The sequence below is a fragment of the Branchiostoma floridae genome, chromosome 8 (genome assembly GCF_000003815.2).
Source record: "Branchiostoma floridae strain S238N-H82 chromosome 8, Bfl_VNyyK, whole genome shotgun sequence".
In the NCBI taxonomy this organism is placed as follows: domain Eukaryota; kingdom Metazoa; phylum Chordata; class Leptocardii; order Amphioxiformes; family Branchiostomatidae; genus Branchiostoma; species Branchiostoma floridae.
Genome location: NC_049986.1, coordinates 2981636 through 2998989, shown reverse-complemented (window position 1 = coordinate 2998989; position 17354 = coordinate 2981636). Strand labels below are relative to the sequence as shown.

General features: G+C 39.3%; 2 protein-coding genes across 4 annotated transcripts in view; one reads left to right on the top strand and one right to left on the bottom strand.

The window, feature by feature from the left end:
* Positions 1 to 1832, bottom strand: part of LOC118420469 (nucleoporin NUP188 homolog) — an 8526-nt gene extending 6694 nt beyond the window's left edge. The window contains exons 1-3 of the mRNA XM_035827292.1: positions 1776 to 1832; positions 1334 to 1388; positions 399 to 472 (exon numbers count right to left, since the gene is read on the bottom strand). Coding sequence (XP_035683185.1) covers positions 399 to 472; positions 1334 to 1388; positions 1776 to 1792 — 146 coding nt within the window. The 5' untranslated portion in view covers positions 1793 to 1832. The remainder of the gene's footprint in view (positions 1 to 398; positions 473 to 1333; positions 1389 to 1775) is intronic.
* Positions 1833 to 2014: 182 nt separating this feature from the next.
* Positions 2015 to 15730, top strand: LOC118420447 (ZZ-type zinc finger-containing protein 3-like). Of its 3 annotated transcripts, none has more exons than XM_035827248.1 (12): positions 2015 to 2080; positions 4865 to 5853; positions 6216 to 6354; positions 6863 to 7007; positions 7944 to 8101; positions 8767 to 8868; positions 9489 to 9599; positions 10777 to 10935; positions 11703 to 11804; positions 12191 to 12229; positions 12439 to 12539; positions 13561 to 15730. In XM_035827248.1, exons 2-12 carry the CDS (start codon positions 4907 to 4909, stop codon positions 13715 to 13717), a joined length of 2160 nt encoding a protein of 719 aa, XP_035683141.1. In that variant the 5' UTR covers positions 2015 to 2080; positions 4865 to 4906; the 3' UTR covers positions 13718 to 15730. The 3 variants fall into 3 exon arrangements, with proteins under 3 accessions (XP_035683141.1, XP_035683139.1, XP_035683140.1); XM_035827246.1 differs by having other exon boundaries at positions 10774 to 10935; XM_035827247.1 differs by lacking the exon at positions 2015 to 2080 and adding an exon at positions 2093 to 2218 and having other exon boundaries at positions 10774 to 10935.
* The last annotated feature ends 1624 nt before the right edge of the window (positions 15731 to 17354 follow it).

The window sequence follows — 17354 nt, the reverse complement described above, 5'->3', positions numbered from 1 at the left end:
GGGGAGGAAAAGGGAGAGAATAAATTTAAGGGGTAAGATTAAATTAAATTAAGAGTGAAAAAAAAAGATAAGGGATAGGAAAGAAAGGAAAATTAGTTTTGAAAAGAAGAGAAGAGTAGATATTTATAATTTAGTCATAAAAACTGACCAGGGATTATCTCACCATATACACCTCGGGCCGGGGCATTAACCCTTTAATAACTGTGAAGTCTATGGTAATTGATCAACAAAATATCCTTTTTAAACACATGTTTAAAGATATAACGGTTACATAATCATAATATTAATTTCATTACAATGGACTAGAATGTTATTCATTCTGAAATAGAGATGTTCTAAATGTTCTAAAACCATTACTTATGATGTCACATAGGGCAATTCATGCCATTGGTTATTACCTTGGAGGTTTGTAAAAGAGAAGTCCATTCAGCAGTCTCTGTTTGTTCTTCTGCAGCTCAGCACCTACCTGGTCCTATTGAAAAGGTAATCATCAGTTATTTATCACCTTGTAAAGTTTCCTCATTTCCATTTCAAAGGCACTGAGTGACTGACACTTTTATGTAGTGACTCAGCGTGCAAAATAGCCACTTGCACACTTGCACATTGCAACCACTTTTTGCTTGGTGCAACTTACTTCTAAACTCAGGTTGCACAGGGTGCAACTTAGATTTTGAGCCTCAGAACTCGATTTTGCTGTCAATTTACTTGGAAGAAATAAAAGGACCGAGGCAGCTCCATTTCATATCAGCCAAACATGAATGTCTTGTACCAGTTTTTTTTCAGAAATTAGTGAATTGTAGGTGGTGCAACTTGAAATTCAGTTGTGCAACCTAGTTTTGCCCCAGGTTGCACACTGTGCAAACTGGCTCAGAAAAGTATTTTGTACACTTCAGTGTTCCACTCAGTCTAATTTTGAGTGAAGCTTTTATTTGTTTTTCAACTGGGGATAGATACTTCTCAATACACTTTGCAGGTAGTTGCCTTCTCTTACATAGAATTTGACCAACAATGACAGAATTTTAAAAACTTGTGTACTGAAAGAGTTTTACGAGAAATACAAGAAAAGTGAAGGGTACTGCGCCATAAACAATTTTAATCAGAATTTACGGGGTAACACTTCTTTGTTATTCAATGTATTGTTAATCATCATCATGCATTGTTAGTATGGGGCATGAATATGCAAAAGTCTTTAATGTCATTGTCGTTGTCAATGTTACATTAACAAGTAAAGTATCGGTCACTGTAGTATAGTATACCCATTATGACCACACTTTGTCATAACACGCAGCAGAGGTTGAAAAGGTTACAAGAAACCATATAGTGTTCAAAATACCTGACTGCGTAGGAAGGACTGTCCAGTGATGATCTGCCAAAGTTCACGGCCAGACCTAAGGACAAGAGTATGAAAAAACTATGATGAATCACTACTAATACTTGTAGTTGTAGCCTACATGTAGGCTTATGGCAAGGTTAAGCAGCACCAAACACATATAGCAGATTCTATTCACAACTTAGATGTCCTGCTCAAAACACAAACGTTGGATATAAACTATTTTAATCATGATCTCACCTGAATATCATTTTGATCTCAACTTGAAACCACGTGAACTCATTGGTTTAATTGAAATTTCTCACCGTAGAAGTTCCCCACAAACCCTCAATTTACACATCATCTTAAATACATATAGTTGCACGAAATGTGACCAACTTCGCAGCCGACAGATTATTTTCAGCTTCTAAATTAACACAAAAACACATGAATTTTACCAACTCACCCGACTGAGGCCGCCATTTTGAGTTTACCGCTTTGGAATAGTTCAAATATATGGGGAGAAACTGTTTGTACTGTATTGAATATTCACTGTTCAATCCATTTATTTTGCAAAACTAAGAATGCAATGGTTTAAATTTATTGTATTGTATGTAGTAATTACATTATTGTCCAATAAATTGTCAATTCAATAGTTAAAATTTTGTTATTCAATATTTGTCAACCTACATTTTACAGTGGACTGTTCCACAAATGGCTTCCCTCAGTAAGGATTGACCTCTGACCTGAAGCTGGTATGGCGGCGGGAATGTGAGTATGGGAGCAGAGATTTAAATTTTCACCATAATTATCGCTTTCCGTGCGATATTAATCCACAGGTTCTATGTAGAGGGTCGTTTTCTATGTACTATGGGGTATACAGAACTCGCGACGGCCCCAAATGCGGCTGTAAGAGGTTTATTTCTTGTTGTTGTACGCCCCCCACCCTTCCCGGGCGGTGTTCTGCATGCTTGATCAACTCCCAGCCCATGGTTGCCCATGTGTTTTGTTTTTGTCCAGTTTACTTCCCTTTTGCTACCATCTATACGTTAAGATTTAAACTTTTAACATGAAGGAGAACGTTGCTGACAAAAGGCGGTGAAGGGTCTTGTCAACTCAAGGCGTGTTTGTTTGCTATTTATTTGTTTACATGACACTTTTGAAAATTACATGTTTATATATAAATGATTGTGATTTTACGAGATATGGTTTCATTTTGCATTGCATTGAGGGATAACATGTTTTAATGTTGTTTGGGAATTTGCCAAACAGCAACATATTAATACTAAGTTGTAACTATTCTTAACTGCTGTATTTAGTTCTTCGTCATTGATTAATCTTGCATATCTTATTTTCAAAAACAAGTCATGTAACGGCACTGAACTTTAATCCAACGGAACTTTAATCCAACACTTTTCAGAACCCATCTGTCAGTCAAAAACTGGCTCCGGTATGCAAATTCTTTTGAGTGCTTTACAAAACCAGTAAGGTATACGACTTAAAACCTTGTAACTTTGAGCTCAAAAAGATCGCATGTTGCTGCGACAAGTTTATTAATCTTCTGGTATGTTTTCATGCTGTTAATCAAGCCGTGGGAGGAGGACAGCGATTGTAATTTCAAGCAACCCTACTCTTCGTCCTCACATTACACATTAATCATCACAGTAAATATAGCGAAATATTAATAAACTGTCCATCCAACACAACCAACATGCCTTGAAGTGTCCCTCTTTAAAGTACAGGGCCAGGCTTTGTTACACAAATTCAGTGGAAATCCGAACACGCGCCATTTTGAATCATATTTCAGCAGGCCCCTTCACCCCTATTTTTGAAAGTGATCACATCCAAAGGCCAATAGGACGGATCTCACTGGCGATACCAACAGCCCCACATGGGGGACGTGCTGTAGGGAGTTTGTACTGTGTTTTGCGGGTATATTTTTTGGGAACCATTCACAAACAACGTATTTTGCCACCAAATTTTGCTAACCAAACAACGATGAAAAGTTTCATAGAACGTCATAACTGTGTAGTAGAACAGCAGAACGGATTTGCCGCTGGTTGATGCATTTTGGGGCCGTGTTTTGATCGCGGCTATCAGCAGTTTACCGACATGCCGATTTGCCAATTTAACCTTGAGTAAGTGCCTGCCGATTAATACAAATTTGTCGTTGTAAATATGAAATCCATAGATAAACAGCCTTGTTATATTATTGTGTTGGATTAAAGTTCCACTGGGAATAGAATCCCAAAGGACTTGCTATCAGTTACACTGTCTTTGAAATGTTATTTTCTCGCGACACAACAGAAAGTGGCAGACCAATGCATGTGTAGCAATGGCCGGGGAAACATAGTAAACAATGCACTAAACAGTTTCCAGAATGCGCTAAAGCCCGCTTGTTTATTCATGGTTCAGTTTGGAATTTGCTGGAATGTGTTGGATTAAAGTTCAGTGCCGTTATATTTGATACTAGAAATTCTTGTTGTGATTAAAACGAGTTCCAAACAACAGAAAAATCTGTCCACCAACGACATTATGTCTTTGATTCTACGATGGTTGTACTTTAATTCTTTTGTAGATGTGGGATAAATACATAGGATATTAGGATATGTCATTATAGTGAATGTTTGTGTGATACCTAATACATTTAAGATATGCATATTAGACACATAGGGGTTATCGAGTTTGGGGAAATATGTTTGGAACTATGAATATGATTTTAAAGAAAGAATGTTTATTTATTTATTTATGTTTATCATTCTTATTGAAAGTCATGACTAAACTATTACTATTACTTTGTGTTCAATTATGTTTTATGTTTATTCATTTTGAAGGTTGCACCCACAAAATGCTAAAATGGACTAGAAAGTAACATTTTGAACCATTTGACTTGTTTTTACCAGTTTGATTTTGGGTTGAAGGTAAGATGTACACAAGAGTCACAAGATTTTCAAAAAGAGGAAGTGGAAACCTTATACAATGTATTGTCTGGGTCTGCCTAAACACCTCAAACAACCACAAGCCGCTCTAATATGTAGTGTGCATGGGGCAACGACCCTGTATGGTGCTCTGGACACATTGTTTATGCATTTATGAATTAAAAAATGCAGCAAGTCCTAAGTATTCACTAGTTATTTCGAGATAATCTGCTGGTTTTAAGATCAAAGCAATTTCTGGTCACCATTGGATCCTCCAGTGTTAAGAGTCTGCAAGATTTTGATACCTTCTTTAGTCCATAGACGACAGTAAAACTTTGGATACTGTAATCAACTTTTAGTCTCATAGATTATATCATAGCTCACTTCTAACATTGTCAACTTAATTATAATATAGTAAGTTGTATAGTATTTTTCAGCCTCAAATTGTTTTGATCTTGAAACCAGCTGACCAACTCCAAATAACTAATAAATTGTTAGGACTTGCTACTTTGATGCAAAACTATAGGAATTGCTTGTTAACATAATTACAAACTGCATATTTTGATTGCATCTTTTTACATTAGAAAGGCATAAAAGACATATTTTGAGTGATTTTCTTGTCTTTGTTTTATTCCAGAATTTTGACATTCTCTCCATGAAGTGCGACCAGATATAAAGCATGAGGCCCAAATCTACCCACAGCCCCAACAAGGCAGGGACTCGGGGCAGCAAAAACTCTCCTGCCAAGGGCAACAATTCCCAGGGACGGATTCTGCGTTCGCGTACGGTAAGCGGCGAGGTTAGCCCCAGCTCCTCTAACAATGGCTCGCCGCGGTTACGAAGGACGTCCACGGCTTCATCCGCAAGCGTGGACGATCAGGGCAGCACGAGACAATCAGGTGTGCGACAAACTGCTGCTAATAGCAAGAACGCCAGCCCCAAACCCAGGACGAGTCCCAGAACGAGAAACGAGAGCGGGAAGGCCGGTCAGTCGCCGAAATGCGCTCGGACTCGAGAGGAAGTGTCTCCCGTCCAGGCGTCCTCGCCCAATCCCAAACGCGTCCGAAGAAACTTGAACGAAAGCTTCGACTCAGACTCTAAAGCAGAGAGCACATCACAGGAAGCTAAGAATGACATTGGTGGGAAGGTAGAAAATGGTATGAATGGTTCCTCAGGTGCTGTACAACCTTCGGACTCAAGTGAGCCGTCCGCAGGCACCTGCAGCAGCTGCGGAAAAACACCTGTATGCGGAAACCACATAGCCTGTAGTACAAAAAGTACCGAGGACGAATCCACACAACCTTCCTTGTTGTCGGGTTCGGAACACACAAAACACTCCTGTAAATGTAGAACACAGACTAGCACAGGCACCAGCCAATGCAAACACAAGGACACATCATCAGGCAGCTCAGAACTGAACTCATCTTTGAGAAACAGTCACCAGGGAGAAGTAGTAAATCAGGACCAAGAGAAGCCTCATGCTTCAGGAGGGGAGACTGAGTCTAAACAAGAGGAACAAGTGGATGATTCTTTCCCCACTGTTGACTATAGGAAATTGGAAAATGAGGACTATTCGCAACCATTCTACTTTGAGTCAGACCATGTAGCTTTAAAAGACAACAAAGAGTAAGTATTCCGTGCCTTCTGGCCACCTAGAGTAGTTGCCACAAACTTTCCATTTGAAAATGAAATCATGATATTGTTGAAACTGAAACCAAGGATCATATCAGTCAAAGGGGGAGGGGGGCACTGTTTGATGCTACATGTAAAGGGTAATAAACTGCAACTGATAGCTTTAGAATTAACCAGCCATCTTAACTCATAGTCAATTGATATTTCTTACAGTAGAGCAAAATATTTGTTGCCCACACAGATTATTTTTTTAATCAAAAGTCACATGCAGGAAGACATCAGGTAAGGTGTGTTGCAGTACTGACTATTCCTGCAAGAGGTCTCTTCTGCATGATACACTGTGTATATGCTTCCAGGTACCACCTCATGCTGAAGACACTAGTCATGTTGGAGGCACAGCGTTCCCAGGCAGTGCAGGATATCGACAGACTGGCTGTAAAAGAGGAGGAGGCCCTGAAAGATCCTATTGACTTTGTTGAGAAACTTCAGTGCAATGTAAGTCAATGGTTGTCTCACATCACATATTTTACCCATATCTATACACACACACACACACACACACACAGCAAAATGACATTGAAACCCCACAAAAATGAGGGGCAAATAAGGTAGATAAAAGTAAAAAATTGTCTTCAGCTTGACTTTGTCTTACCTTCCTATTGGACAACCAAAAATTGTCTCCAGCTCTTTTGCATGAATACTTAGGGCATAAAAAACAGTTCCTTCCAGATCTTTTGTTTCAGAGTCCCTGACAAAAGATAGTGGATTCTTTATGAAACGTCTGACCATTTCCAAAATCATATCTGGACGCTTTTTGGCGAGAGACAAGTTAAAGCTCTAGAGGAGACGTTTTTATTTTCAAAGTCAAGTCCAATGTACTAGTATACTAATGAAGAATGGATTATTTTCATCATTAAGCTTACAAAAATGATTACAGGGAATTTCAATGTACTCTTGCTTCACAGAGCTAAGTTGTATTTTATGCATGTTTTTTTTTTTTCAGGCTGTTTCTCTGCCGAGGTCCCAGAGTATCCTCGACCTGCCCTCCATCCAGTGGGAGAACTATGCAGGCTGGGTGGGGAAGGTGGACCCCAGTCTCTTCATGCCAGCCAAGAGACACCTCACTCGCACCAAGAGGCAGCCTGAAGGTCTGTAGTAGGGATCAGGCTTTTAGCCAGGCATGCGTCATGGCATCATTTGGACACACTTTTCTTAAAATAACAAGAAATTGGACACCTAGACACCCTTACACATCCTCTAACAAGCATGAAATTCTGATTGACCAGGGATGCCTTTAGGTCATTTGTGGTCATAGTCACAGAATTTAGAACTGGATAAGGATGAAAACTTTTGTATTGGCATTGAAATAAGCACCACCTTTGTTTTGAGAAGAAGTATCGTTCTCCACATAAGATACATGAAACCTAAATTTTCATTCCGTTCACTGTTTATTCATATCTCTATCCTTAGTGAAAATCACAATTTACAATGTACTTTGTCAAGTTGTGTAGGTACAATCTTTGTACTACTGTACAATCTTTGGAGATTTGACAACTAACATATGCCCTGTATGGCAAGATTGTCATATTTCCTGTAGATGCATTCATAAACAGAAACAAACAGAGGTATGCAATTACCAGTAGAAAGCCAGGTGTGCCATCTATTGTCTATATTGTTGACATCATAACATGTGAGGGGCAAATAGTAGTGGACAATCTCAAGCCAACTGTACACACTCATGTCACATCTTCAGAAATCTTCATACAAGACACTAAAAAGCAGCTTAGTTCCCATTCAAAGCTACTTTATTCAGAGCCCACCACCAGACTAGTATCAAGGAACCGGAACTATGCTGCTACAGCGTCTTTTCTGAAGATGTGACATGAGTGTGTACGGTTGGCTTGAGATTGCCCACTACTATTTGCCCCTCACATGTTATGATGGTAACAATATAGACAATAGATGGCACACATGGCTTGCTACTAGTAAATTGTATACCTCTGTTTGTTTCTGTTTATGAATGCATCTACGGGTAAATTGACAATCTTGCAATGTCATGTGATGTGATTTCTGTGTTACCATAGCGACCATCACGTCATCAGACAGTGCGTCTAACTGCGGGGAGGGCAGCTCCCAGCAGGGCCCCAGTCGAGGGGAGGAGGGACCACAGGTCGTGAGGGGGCGGCTCAGGGGGCCCTCCAAACCTGCCACCTTCAACCAGCTGTGGACCACAGAGGAACAGGTACAGTAAATTTTTTATCAATATGGACTTTTAGATTTGGACTTGTGGCTTGCCACTCATATTTTGTTCTTTTGTTTTTGGTGTTTGCTATTTATTGAAAATGACGACAAAATCATTATACTGGGTCAGCCTAGGCAGCCTAAGCTGGTGATGGTTGATCCACAAAGTTCCAGACAAACATACAAAGCTAATTTATGCATAATATTATGTACAGATAAAAGACATAAGAATTTACATTTTACACAGTGTAATTGATACAATGTAAGAATAATTGTGAGAATTAATGAGCATTCAGTGTAATGATGGAATAGATGGAAGGTCGTTAGTTGTGGTGATAATCTAAAATTTGGGGATATCTAAAATACTGGTTGTTTTGGGAAAGAGACTCTGAAATTTCATGAGATAAGTATAAAAAAGAATGGTTGAAATTGCTATATTGCAGAAAAAGACCAATGAAAGTCATTCTTCTCGACTTTACAACAAGAATCACAGAACGGCAGAACGAACACAGTTCTCAGTGTATTAAAGGCCAAGAGTGGGTTTTGCAGTAGGTTTGTCATAAGAGCCACCTAGCACTTCATGTAGGAACTGCACAAAGTTCTGAAGGTGAGCAGAATTTACAATCACCATAATTGTACATTTAACAACCATTGCACCTTTACCAGAGGAAGCTGGAGTACCTGCTGGAGGTGTTCCCACCTGAGGAGATCGAGGCTCGCAGGTGGCAGAAGATAGCAGAGGCTCTGGGGAATAGAACATCCAAACAGGTGAGTGAAATAAACAAACAACTCACTTGTACAAGGGAGAACACAACAGCTAAACATTGGAGAAAACTCACTTGTCAAAGTCCTTCCCATGACTGATGGTGCATAGGGCGGCGCCCATCTCTGTTTCAGTAGCCCTGGGCCACACAACTTTGCGCAATCACTACAGTAGGGGGCTAGTTCACTCAGGTAGTGGTGTGTGTACAAATCACTTGTACATCATCAATATCTCTACGCCATTGATTGATTGATTGATTTTATTTTGCACATTAAAGAAATACAACATACAGCAAATTAAAGAAATCAAGAAAATCTGCAGGAGGGGGGAGCTGTGTAGCTTATACAAACTCTTTCAAAATTTACAAATCATAATAGAATTTAACAACTAATAAGTAATAAATGTAGATGGATGCATGGAGCCATTGGATGCATGTACCACTGTGACAGTACTTATTCATTCAATACTACTAGTTGTAAATAAAAATTTAATGGGGGTATTACTAAGTCACCTTGTTATGATAAAGTCTCAAAGTCTCTCAAAGCTTGTAGTCAACTTCTTTGCATGTACTGGTGGCAGTTCCCTTGTTTCTTCTGTAATGCCATATTGTGTGTGTTTGTTGTAGGTTGCCAGTCGTGTACAGAAATATTTCATCAAGCTGGCCAAGGCAGGTCTCCCCATCCCCGGCAGGATGCCAGCCAACAATCACACCTTCAGTAAAAAGTTACCCTTCATGGTAGGTGGTAAAGTGTGTCGTATGAATGCACAATCAAAACTAGTGGTACGTACCCAAACTCATAATTTCAGGTTCAGGTCCAGCAGTTAAGGTTCAGGTCCGGAGTTTAAGTCCGGACCTGAACCCATCATTGCATATCATTTGCGCTAGAAAGTTTTATTTTTTGAGGGGGAGGGGGGATGGTGCATATAAAATTGCATGTTAGCATGAATTGAAATGAAATGTGAAAAATACATGCAAATTATATACAGCCAGTGTAAAGTTTAACACGAAATGATTTTTGTCTTTTTCCAGTACAAATTTCACTGTCTATGGAAGGTTTTAGATGGTTTGGAACAAAAAAAGGGAATATAAGTGACAGAGAGCTTTTTGCAAGTCCGCACTTGACTCCGGACATTTAGTTGTTTTTTTTTTGGACTCGGACCTAAACATTTTTAGTCCCAAGTCCAAGTCCGGGCTGTAGGTACGCAACACTAATCAAAACAGCTTGAATGTAAGTTCATCTGTGACTTTAATCAACATTATGTTTCAACTTTAAACTGTTTATCTCCATACACAAAATAAATTGCTTACCAACAAGCTTTCGATCAGTCCTCTGATCCTTGTAAAGTTGAAATGACCCAAAGCGTAAGTCACACATCCAGAGCTGAAGTGTGATGTCAGCAAAGGGTCAAAGGTGTTGGAAGTCGGTATCGGCCCCCCTCTCGGTTGAGAAGTGCTTTATTTTGTGTATGGATATAAGGTTTAAAATTGCAACATAATCAAAACAGCTGTCCTCCTTTGTTATATGTTATTTGTCAGTAATCTTTAAAAAGATATGCATTTGATTTGTATGGCTTTTTAGCAGGTTTAACATGGATCACCATTGATTTAAAAGATGTGTTAAAGGTAGTGCATTTGATGAGAAAATACACTTCTTTCTCCTTCAATATGTTCATTCATTCATCCATCCTTTCATTCATTCACTCAGTCACTCACACTCACTCACTCACTCACTCACTCACTCACTCACTCACTCACTCACACTCACTCACTCACTCACACTCACTCACACTCACTCACTCACTCACACTCACTCACTTACAATTTTCTAAAATGACAAAAGCATACCAAGTACCAAACCAAAGCAGTCGGGGAAATTTCAGAATATTGTTCTGATATTTTTTTTTTCTAACAGAAGTATCGTCGACACGACATGTTTCGGCAGGGCCTGTGCCAACCTTCGACCTTCATGACATCACACCTGCCGCCCGTCTACATGTCCGACAACGATGATGACAGCACCAGCCAATCAACAAGCCAGTTTGACTGGGAACAGGATATGGAGGATGTGTCTGTGAGTGGTGGATTTGTCATGTACAAAAAAGGTTTTCTCATACTTGATAAATGCCATGTACAGATGTTAGAAGAATCATACAGTGTTATAGAAAGCCAGCTTTGACTTCAAGCAATCATCATTGATTATACTGTACATTTCTACTTTTACTATTCTTAATCTTAATGTATATCATCCTGTCACATTGTGGCATCGTGTGGCACAATCATTAAGGTGTTTGACCCCAGAGATTCTGGGTTCAAATCTGCTGATATGCCCTGATGTTGTGTCCTTGGGAAAGGCACTTTACACAACTTTCCTCACTTAACTCAGGTGTAAGTGAATACATAGCGTCCGTCAGGGCCGTCCCTTGGATGGGACATTAAATGGAGGTTCTTTGTTTGAAGAAAACATGCCTCGAGCACACTAAAAAAACACTGTACTTATCTAAAAGAGTTCTACAGCCCTTAGTGACTGCAACTGGGGCAATTACTGTCATACTGAGGTCACCAGGCGCTGTAAACAGCCTGCCATCACAGACCCTTGCGACTTAACCCTGCCTACAAGACTAGTATATATATATTGTAAGCTCCTCGCAATTTCAGCCCATGGCTCCAAAGATAGTTGGCCCAACCAATAACAATAATGTCACTTACATTTCACACAAATTGTCACTCAACACTGGAAAGGCAGAGAATGTGGCCTCCTATACGAACTAAATCTTAACTTGCCAAACAGATGTCAAGTAAGAACTTTGGTTATTTGTAAACTGTGTTCCCCCCTACCAGGATGATGAGACTGTACCTGTAGAGCTGAGACAAACGGAGGACTATCGGGAACTCATGAGGCTCAAACGGCTCAAGATGCTCAAGGAACGGAGAAAGAAACAGGTAATGAGACGCCTTTGTTAAAGAAATGTCTTCTGACTTGTAAAGTAGTTACACGTCTGAAACCAAAACAACTTACCTGGAAATATTGTGGAGTCTGTTCTGGAGAATCATTAGTCATAGTTGCCAGGCTTTTTAGCCAGGCATGCGTCCAGGCATCCAAATGATGCGCTGTTCTAAAAATGAAGTTAGATGCACTAGACACCCTAAAGAGGCCCTTATACTGTGGAGCAGATCCTGTAAATAGCACGAAATTCTAATTTACAAGGGATGATACCAGGTGATGCATGCACTCGCTGCATGGCAACTCTCGGTTGCCAAGAAATTTGGACCCCCTATGATAAAATCCTAGCTTAAAGCCTGATAGTTGCCTTTGCAATGCCTTACAGGAAGAATCCATGGGAATAACACAGCATGTAGGATACAGGGTAAGACATTGGTCTTTTGTACCTTTTTAGCTTTTAGCAGTTCTATTATCAATTCTAAGTCGCTGCACAATTTTCTTTAAAAACAGTTTGTAAGAATCATTTTAAGTTGTTGTATTCCATTACTATTATCATGTTTCAGAGTTAATCAGGAAAAGCTTATTTCTTTTATTTACCAACAATGATGTTTGAATGTTGTTGTGTTCCCACAGTGTGATCGGTGTGAGTGTGACCCCATCATGGGGGTGAGGTGGCACTGTCTGGACTGTCCCACTGACACAGGGGTGGACTTCTGCCAGGACTGTGTGGACTGGTATGCTTATCTCAATCATTCTCAATCTTCTTACTATGATTAAGGCAACCTAAGCAATATTAGCCCAAGTCAGGGTTGTAGAACTTCAATTGCAACTCCATTCCATTCCATACCAACATTCAAGGAGTAAATATTTGATTCCCCAGTTGCGCAAGGAAGCCGTGAAGTCTAATTATTGTGGGTTACAATATTTAGGGAATCCTAACACGGCTTGTTTTTGCGCCATTCTTAACCGCTTAAAGTATGAAATAATGATGTAAATGTGGGAATATAGTGCGGTAGATAAAATTATCAATTTTGGACAAATTGCCTCATTCAGAGTATTTCCAATTTTAACGCCCTAATATTGCTTAGGTTGCCTTTAAGATAGACAAGTTTGTCAGACATTATGACAGAATTGTTTTTAGTATTAAGAAAACTGACCTAGTAGCATCAAGGTCCTGTAGAACTCTTGTGAGAGAAAGAAGAAAACCTACCTCCAAGCAGATCTTTTGGGGTTAAATTGTGACATTGTCAGACGGTTTATACTTGACGCTTGACCGGTCACAATTTTGCCCCCCCCCCCTCCAAAAAAAATCTGTCTGAAAATTTGAAGACAACCATAGTCATTGTCACTAGCCTGCAAGGCTTACCTAGCCCTATAGCCAATTAATCCCTGCCAGTGAGATATTGTGTAAACTCAACCTACTTAAACATTACACGCCTGTTACACTGTAGGCACTTAGTTCGAACACGTGTTCTACGCGGCATAGAACACGATGATTGAAGCCCGACCTAGTTAACTTATCTCGATCGTTTGAAGACTTCATAGAGTTCCTTGGGTGTCCAAATGCAATGCAACAGCTAGAAGGAATGTTGTAGAGTATGTCTATAATTTCGTTAATTTTTGCAAGACTTAGTGTTTTTTTCTGTACGAAAACCGTCCGGGGAACTAAATGATCGAATTCAAAGCCTTTGAAACAAGCGTGATTAGTCTTCTAGAGTTATGAGAGTTTTGACAAATGTCTTTATTGTCTTGCAGTGACCATGAGACAGAAGTTCACAAGTCGTACCACCGACTGGAGCCCATCTCACACATGTCTGAACACACGTACATGGACATGGACTATACACGCTTCTCCGTCAAGACTGGAGACTACAACTACCTCGACCCCAACTACTTTCCCTCCACCTCCTGACCTGACACACCCCTATTGAACTATGTACAGTTCCACAATCCCTGATTTCATTGGTGGTGATAGCTGCACTTTGGGATGTTACATTTTATGACAGGGGTGGCAGGAGTCTTTTCCTGCTGTCCAGATTCACCCATTTAATTCCTGTATAAAACTCTTCACATTGTAGCCCTTTGTATCACTGTAATACCACAACAGGGTGGTGTTACAGTAATACAAATCTTGGTAGGTTCCCTGTCAAGTTAGGTTTCCAACTTGTCATATTGTCTATGTTAGCAAAAACTATCAACTAAGATGCTAACATGTCAGGGAATCAATTAACAGTTTCATTGTGGTATTTTGAATGCTTTTTCTCTATCCAGCATCTATATTTGAAATGAATGTATCTAGTCAACACAGAAACTTGAATGTATGTAGTGTGTAAGATAGTGGTGCCATTTCACATCATTTTTACGGATATTTCTTCATTGTGTTTCTCCAAAGTGAATGCAGTAGTGCAATTAATGTTTTGTTTAAGGTCCAACAAAGCTGTGTACCTGTATTAGCTGTCTCCTTATCACCTGTGTTGAGAAATGAAGTACTAGTTGTCTATTTGCATCACTTTCCTTTGTAGAGCCTGAATTTTTTTACAAAGTCTGTAAAAACGTATTGAGTATTACAAAAATACATGCCCGCATGATTACAAGAAGGAATTTGGAAAATGCATTTCGTGTATCTACAAGTCTAATTTGATTCAAAATATTAACTTAAATGTTTCTGTTCGATTCATACATATTTGACAAGTGTGAGTTAAGTGTTGAGTTGCTATGATATGTGTCACTTGTTTTTCTCTGTCAGTGGTAAATCCATTTCTTATTGATTATACCAAAAGTACAAACTTAGAGATTGAAGTAATAGGCATTAAGCCAGCTATATATCCTCAGATGTATTTGATATGCTGTCGTTCATTTCATGAAGTTAACTTGTGATGATTCCTTTCCTGTTAGAAGGTGTTCTTAATAACTGTTATATGCTAATGTGATGTCTATCCATAAGACTCTTCATTGTTCCAACTAGGGGTGGGTACCGGTATGAAAGTTTAGGTCCAGGTACGGTCCAGGTCCAGAGGATCAGGTCCAGGTCCGGACCTGAACCTGGACCTGATTGTCTGTGAAAACTTGTGAAAGGGCGATACCCAAACAATGGTCCATTTTGCTTTTAAGGATTCTGTTTGGTGACTTCCACTGACGTTTTAAAAGCATATCTTCATGTAAACAACACTAACTTCGACCAAGTTTGACCGTAGAAACTTAGTAAAAATGGCTATCGACTCTCCTTTACTTCGCTCTTCTTCTTTCCTTGGGCCGGTAAGCCACAAAACACATGATGGCCTGTCGATATTCTAGCAATCTGTTCATTTTCTGATCAGTCTAAGATCCGGTCACTGATTTTTTTTCAGCTCCGTTTTTTCTGGACCAGTCCAACAAGGACCCATAACAAGTAGGTTTCCATACCGGTACCCACCCCTATAGAGCCAACTGTGTATGCACAGCAAGATGCATTGTGGGTAACAATGTCAAAGTTGAAGACCCCTGAGACATAAAACACTTCTAGATATGTATAAAGCATGGTACAGGCAAGAACTATTTACATATGTACAAGTTATGGGACTTCACCTTTTGACAAATTACTCTACAATGCGTCTTGTGCATGTGCATTCGGAACTATGAGCATACTTATTAGAATTATCTTTCTGTCACTCCTCTAGCCTGTATCTTCTTTTTGATGTATTTTCATAGGAAAAAACAACTTGGGATATTCTGTCATTTATCCCATACATTGTATGGCTATATGTCCTTAAATGATGATGTATTCTTTATGTATGTATTCACTAACTTTCCTAGGCCTTGAATAGACAGTATGCACAAATAAAGTGAAAGATATAACATTAGATGGAGGAAATTATGATCATGAATGTACTGAAACTCCTGGTTTTCCCATGTGTCTTTTTTGCTTGTGGTTGTATAATTGACACAGGAAGTATCAAGTACATGAAGGCTTAGTATGATACTGTACTTGTAATCTCTGGTGGTTTACTATAAATGCATTTAAGTTCGTATAGATTTAATTTCGCGGTAGTGGGAAAAAGGACTTTTTGCGGTGGTTTTAAGTTCGCGGTAGGACCATGCGCTGTAGTCTCTTACTGCCATGGAAAAATGTTCGCGGTGGTTTTAATTTCGTGGTGAAGGGAAAGTCGCAAACATTAAACCACCACAAAAGTTTATGCGTTTACAGATACTATGTAATCTCTGGTGTCTTCATAGTGAATATCCAATGTATTAAGCTATGTTGACTTGAGTATATGGATGACATCCATGCACGCATCAATTTTCAGGCATTTCCAAAAATAACAAAATGTTTTCCACCAAATCGTACATAGCAGCTTCAAAATAAGCAAATTTATGCTATGGATTGCAAAACAAATATTTGATATCTGATGTTATAGAGTATTCCAAGGTCAAAGAAGATGTGAAAGAACAAAAAATGAATAACCTATTGTTTGGTATACTAATCTGTGTGATCAGACATTTGTTTAATCTTCCTGACCACTTAGATTTCAATAATGTAGTCAATTTTTTTATTAGTATGCATCAGTTTGGGGTTTTCAAGAGGATGTAAAAGAGCGCGTTTGTGTGTGTGTGTGTGTGTGTATGTGTGCATATGTAGTGTTCAGCACCAAGGATAGATCCCTACGGGTAACAATTACAAGTGGCCATGTGGTGGTGTAGAAATCACCTTTGATTTTAGTGAAAGGAATGATGCTAACATTTATGTCCATGGATGAAAAACGGCAGCACACAAGCCCTACTCTCTTGACATGGATCACAAGCGACTCCTATCAATTAGCTGCAGTACTGCATGACTTCACTACTAATTAGGCTGCAGTACTGCAACTGATTAATGGAGGTCGCTTGTGATCCATGTAAAGGATGCTGTCAGATCAAGTTGCAATTACTTTTTTCCCATACTTCAATAGATTGCCATATGTTTTACAAGGTGCGCAGAAGATTTTATGACGGTGGAAATGGGAGGACTAAAAGGCACGAGTTATTTGTATTTATGTTAAAAGGAACGGAATGTGCGGAATGCCTGATACACTAGTATGTCGTCTGTGGGCTAATTGAATTACCCGCGTGAAATGTGAAACATGTAAAGCTGAATCAAAAAGCTTTGAAAAACGTAAGAAACAGAAACGCACTAGGTTTCCCTCAGACTATTTCTATATATCATACCAACATTTAAGTCACATAATATATTTCGTATGGTGAATCAAGCTTCTTCCATCATCAGTAGAAAGGTGGTAGGTATATGACTACATGTACTTGTTATTTCATTGCATGGTCTGGTGTCCAAATGTTCACGTTAATGGCTACATGTAGACATCATCTGTTTTCCTTTATTAACTTTAAGCTGTTATTCAGCTGGCAGACTGCTTATTTGGGTTAAGGGACCCTTAATGTGGGTTAAGAGAAACCCGGTCGTCACTCAGAAAACCCAAGGAACTGGCTTTCCAGAAGATAGTGTAAAATGCTGGCATTAAATCTCTTTAACTTGCAAGAAAACTGATAAAGATTGATATCATCGATAAAGCCAGCAAGCT

Excerpts from the sequence above, each read along its gene's own strand:
- LOC118420447 (XM_035827246.1), top strand. The coding sequence starts at position 4,907 with ATGAGGCCCAAATCTACCCACAGCCCCAACAAGGCAGGGACTCGGGGC. Across the intron at positions 10,936-11,702 it reads AGGATATGGAGGATGTGTCT|GATGATGAGACTGTACCTGT; the intron begins GTGAGTGGTGGA and ends CCCCCCTACCAG. Across the intron at positions 11,805-12,190 it reads AGGAACGGAGAAAGAAACAG|GAAGAATCCATGGGAATAAC; the intron begins GTAATGAGACGC and ends AATGCCTTACAG.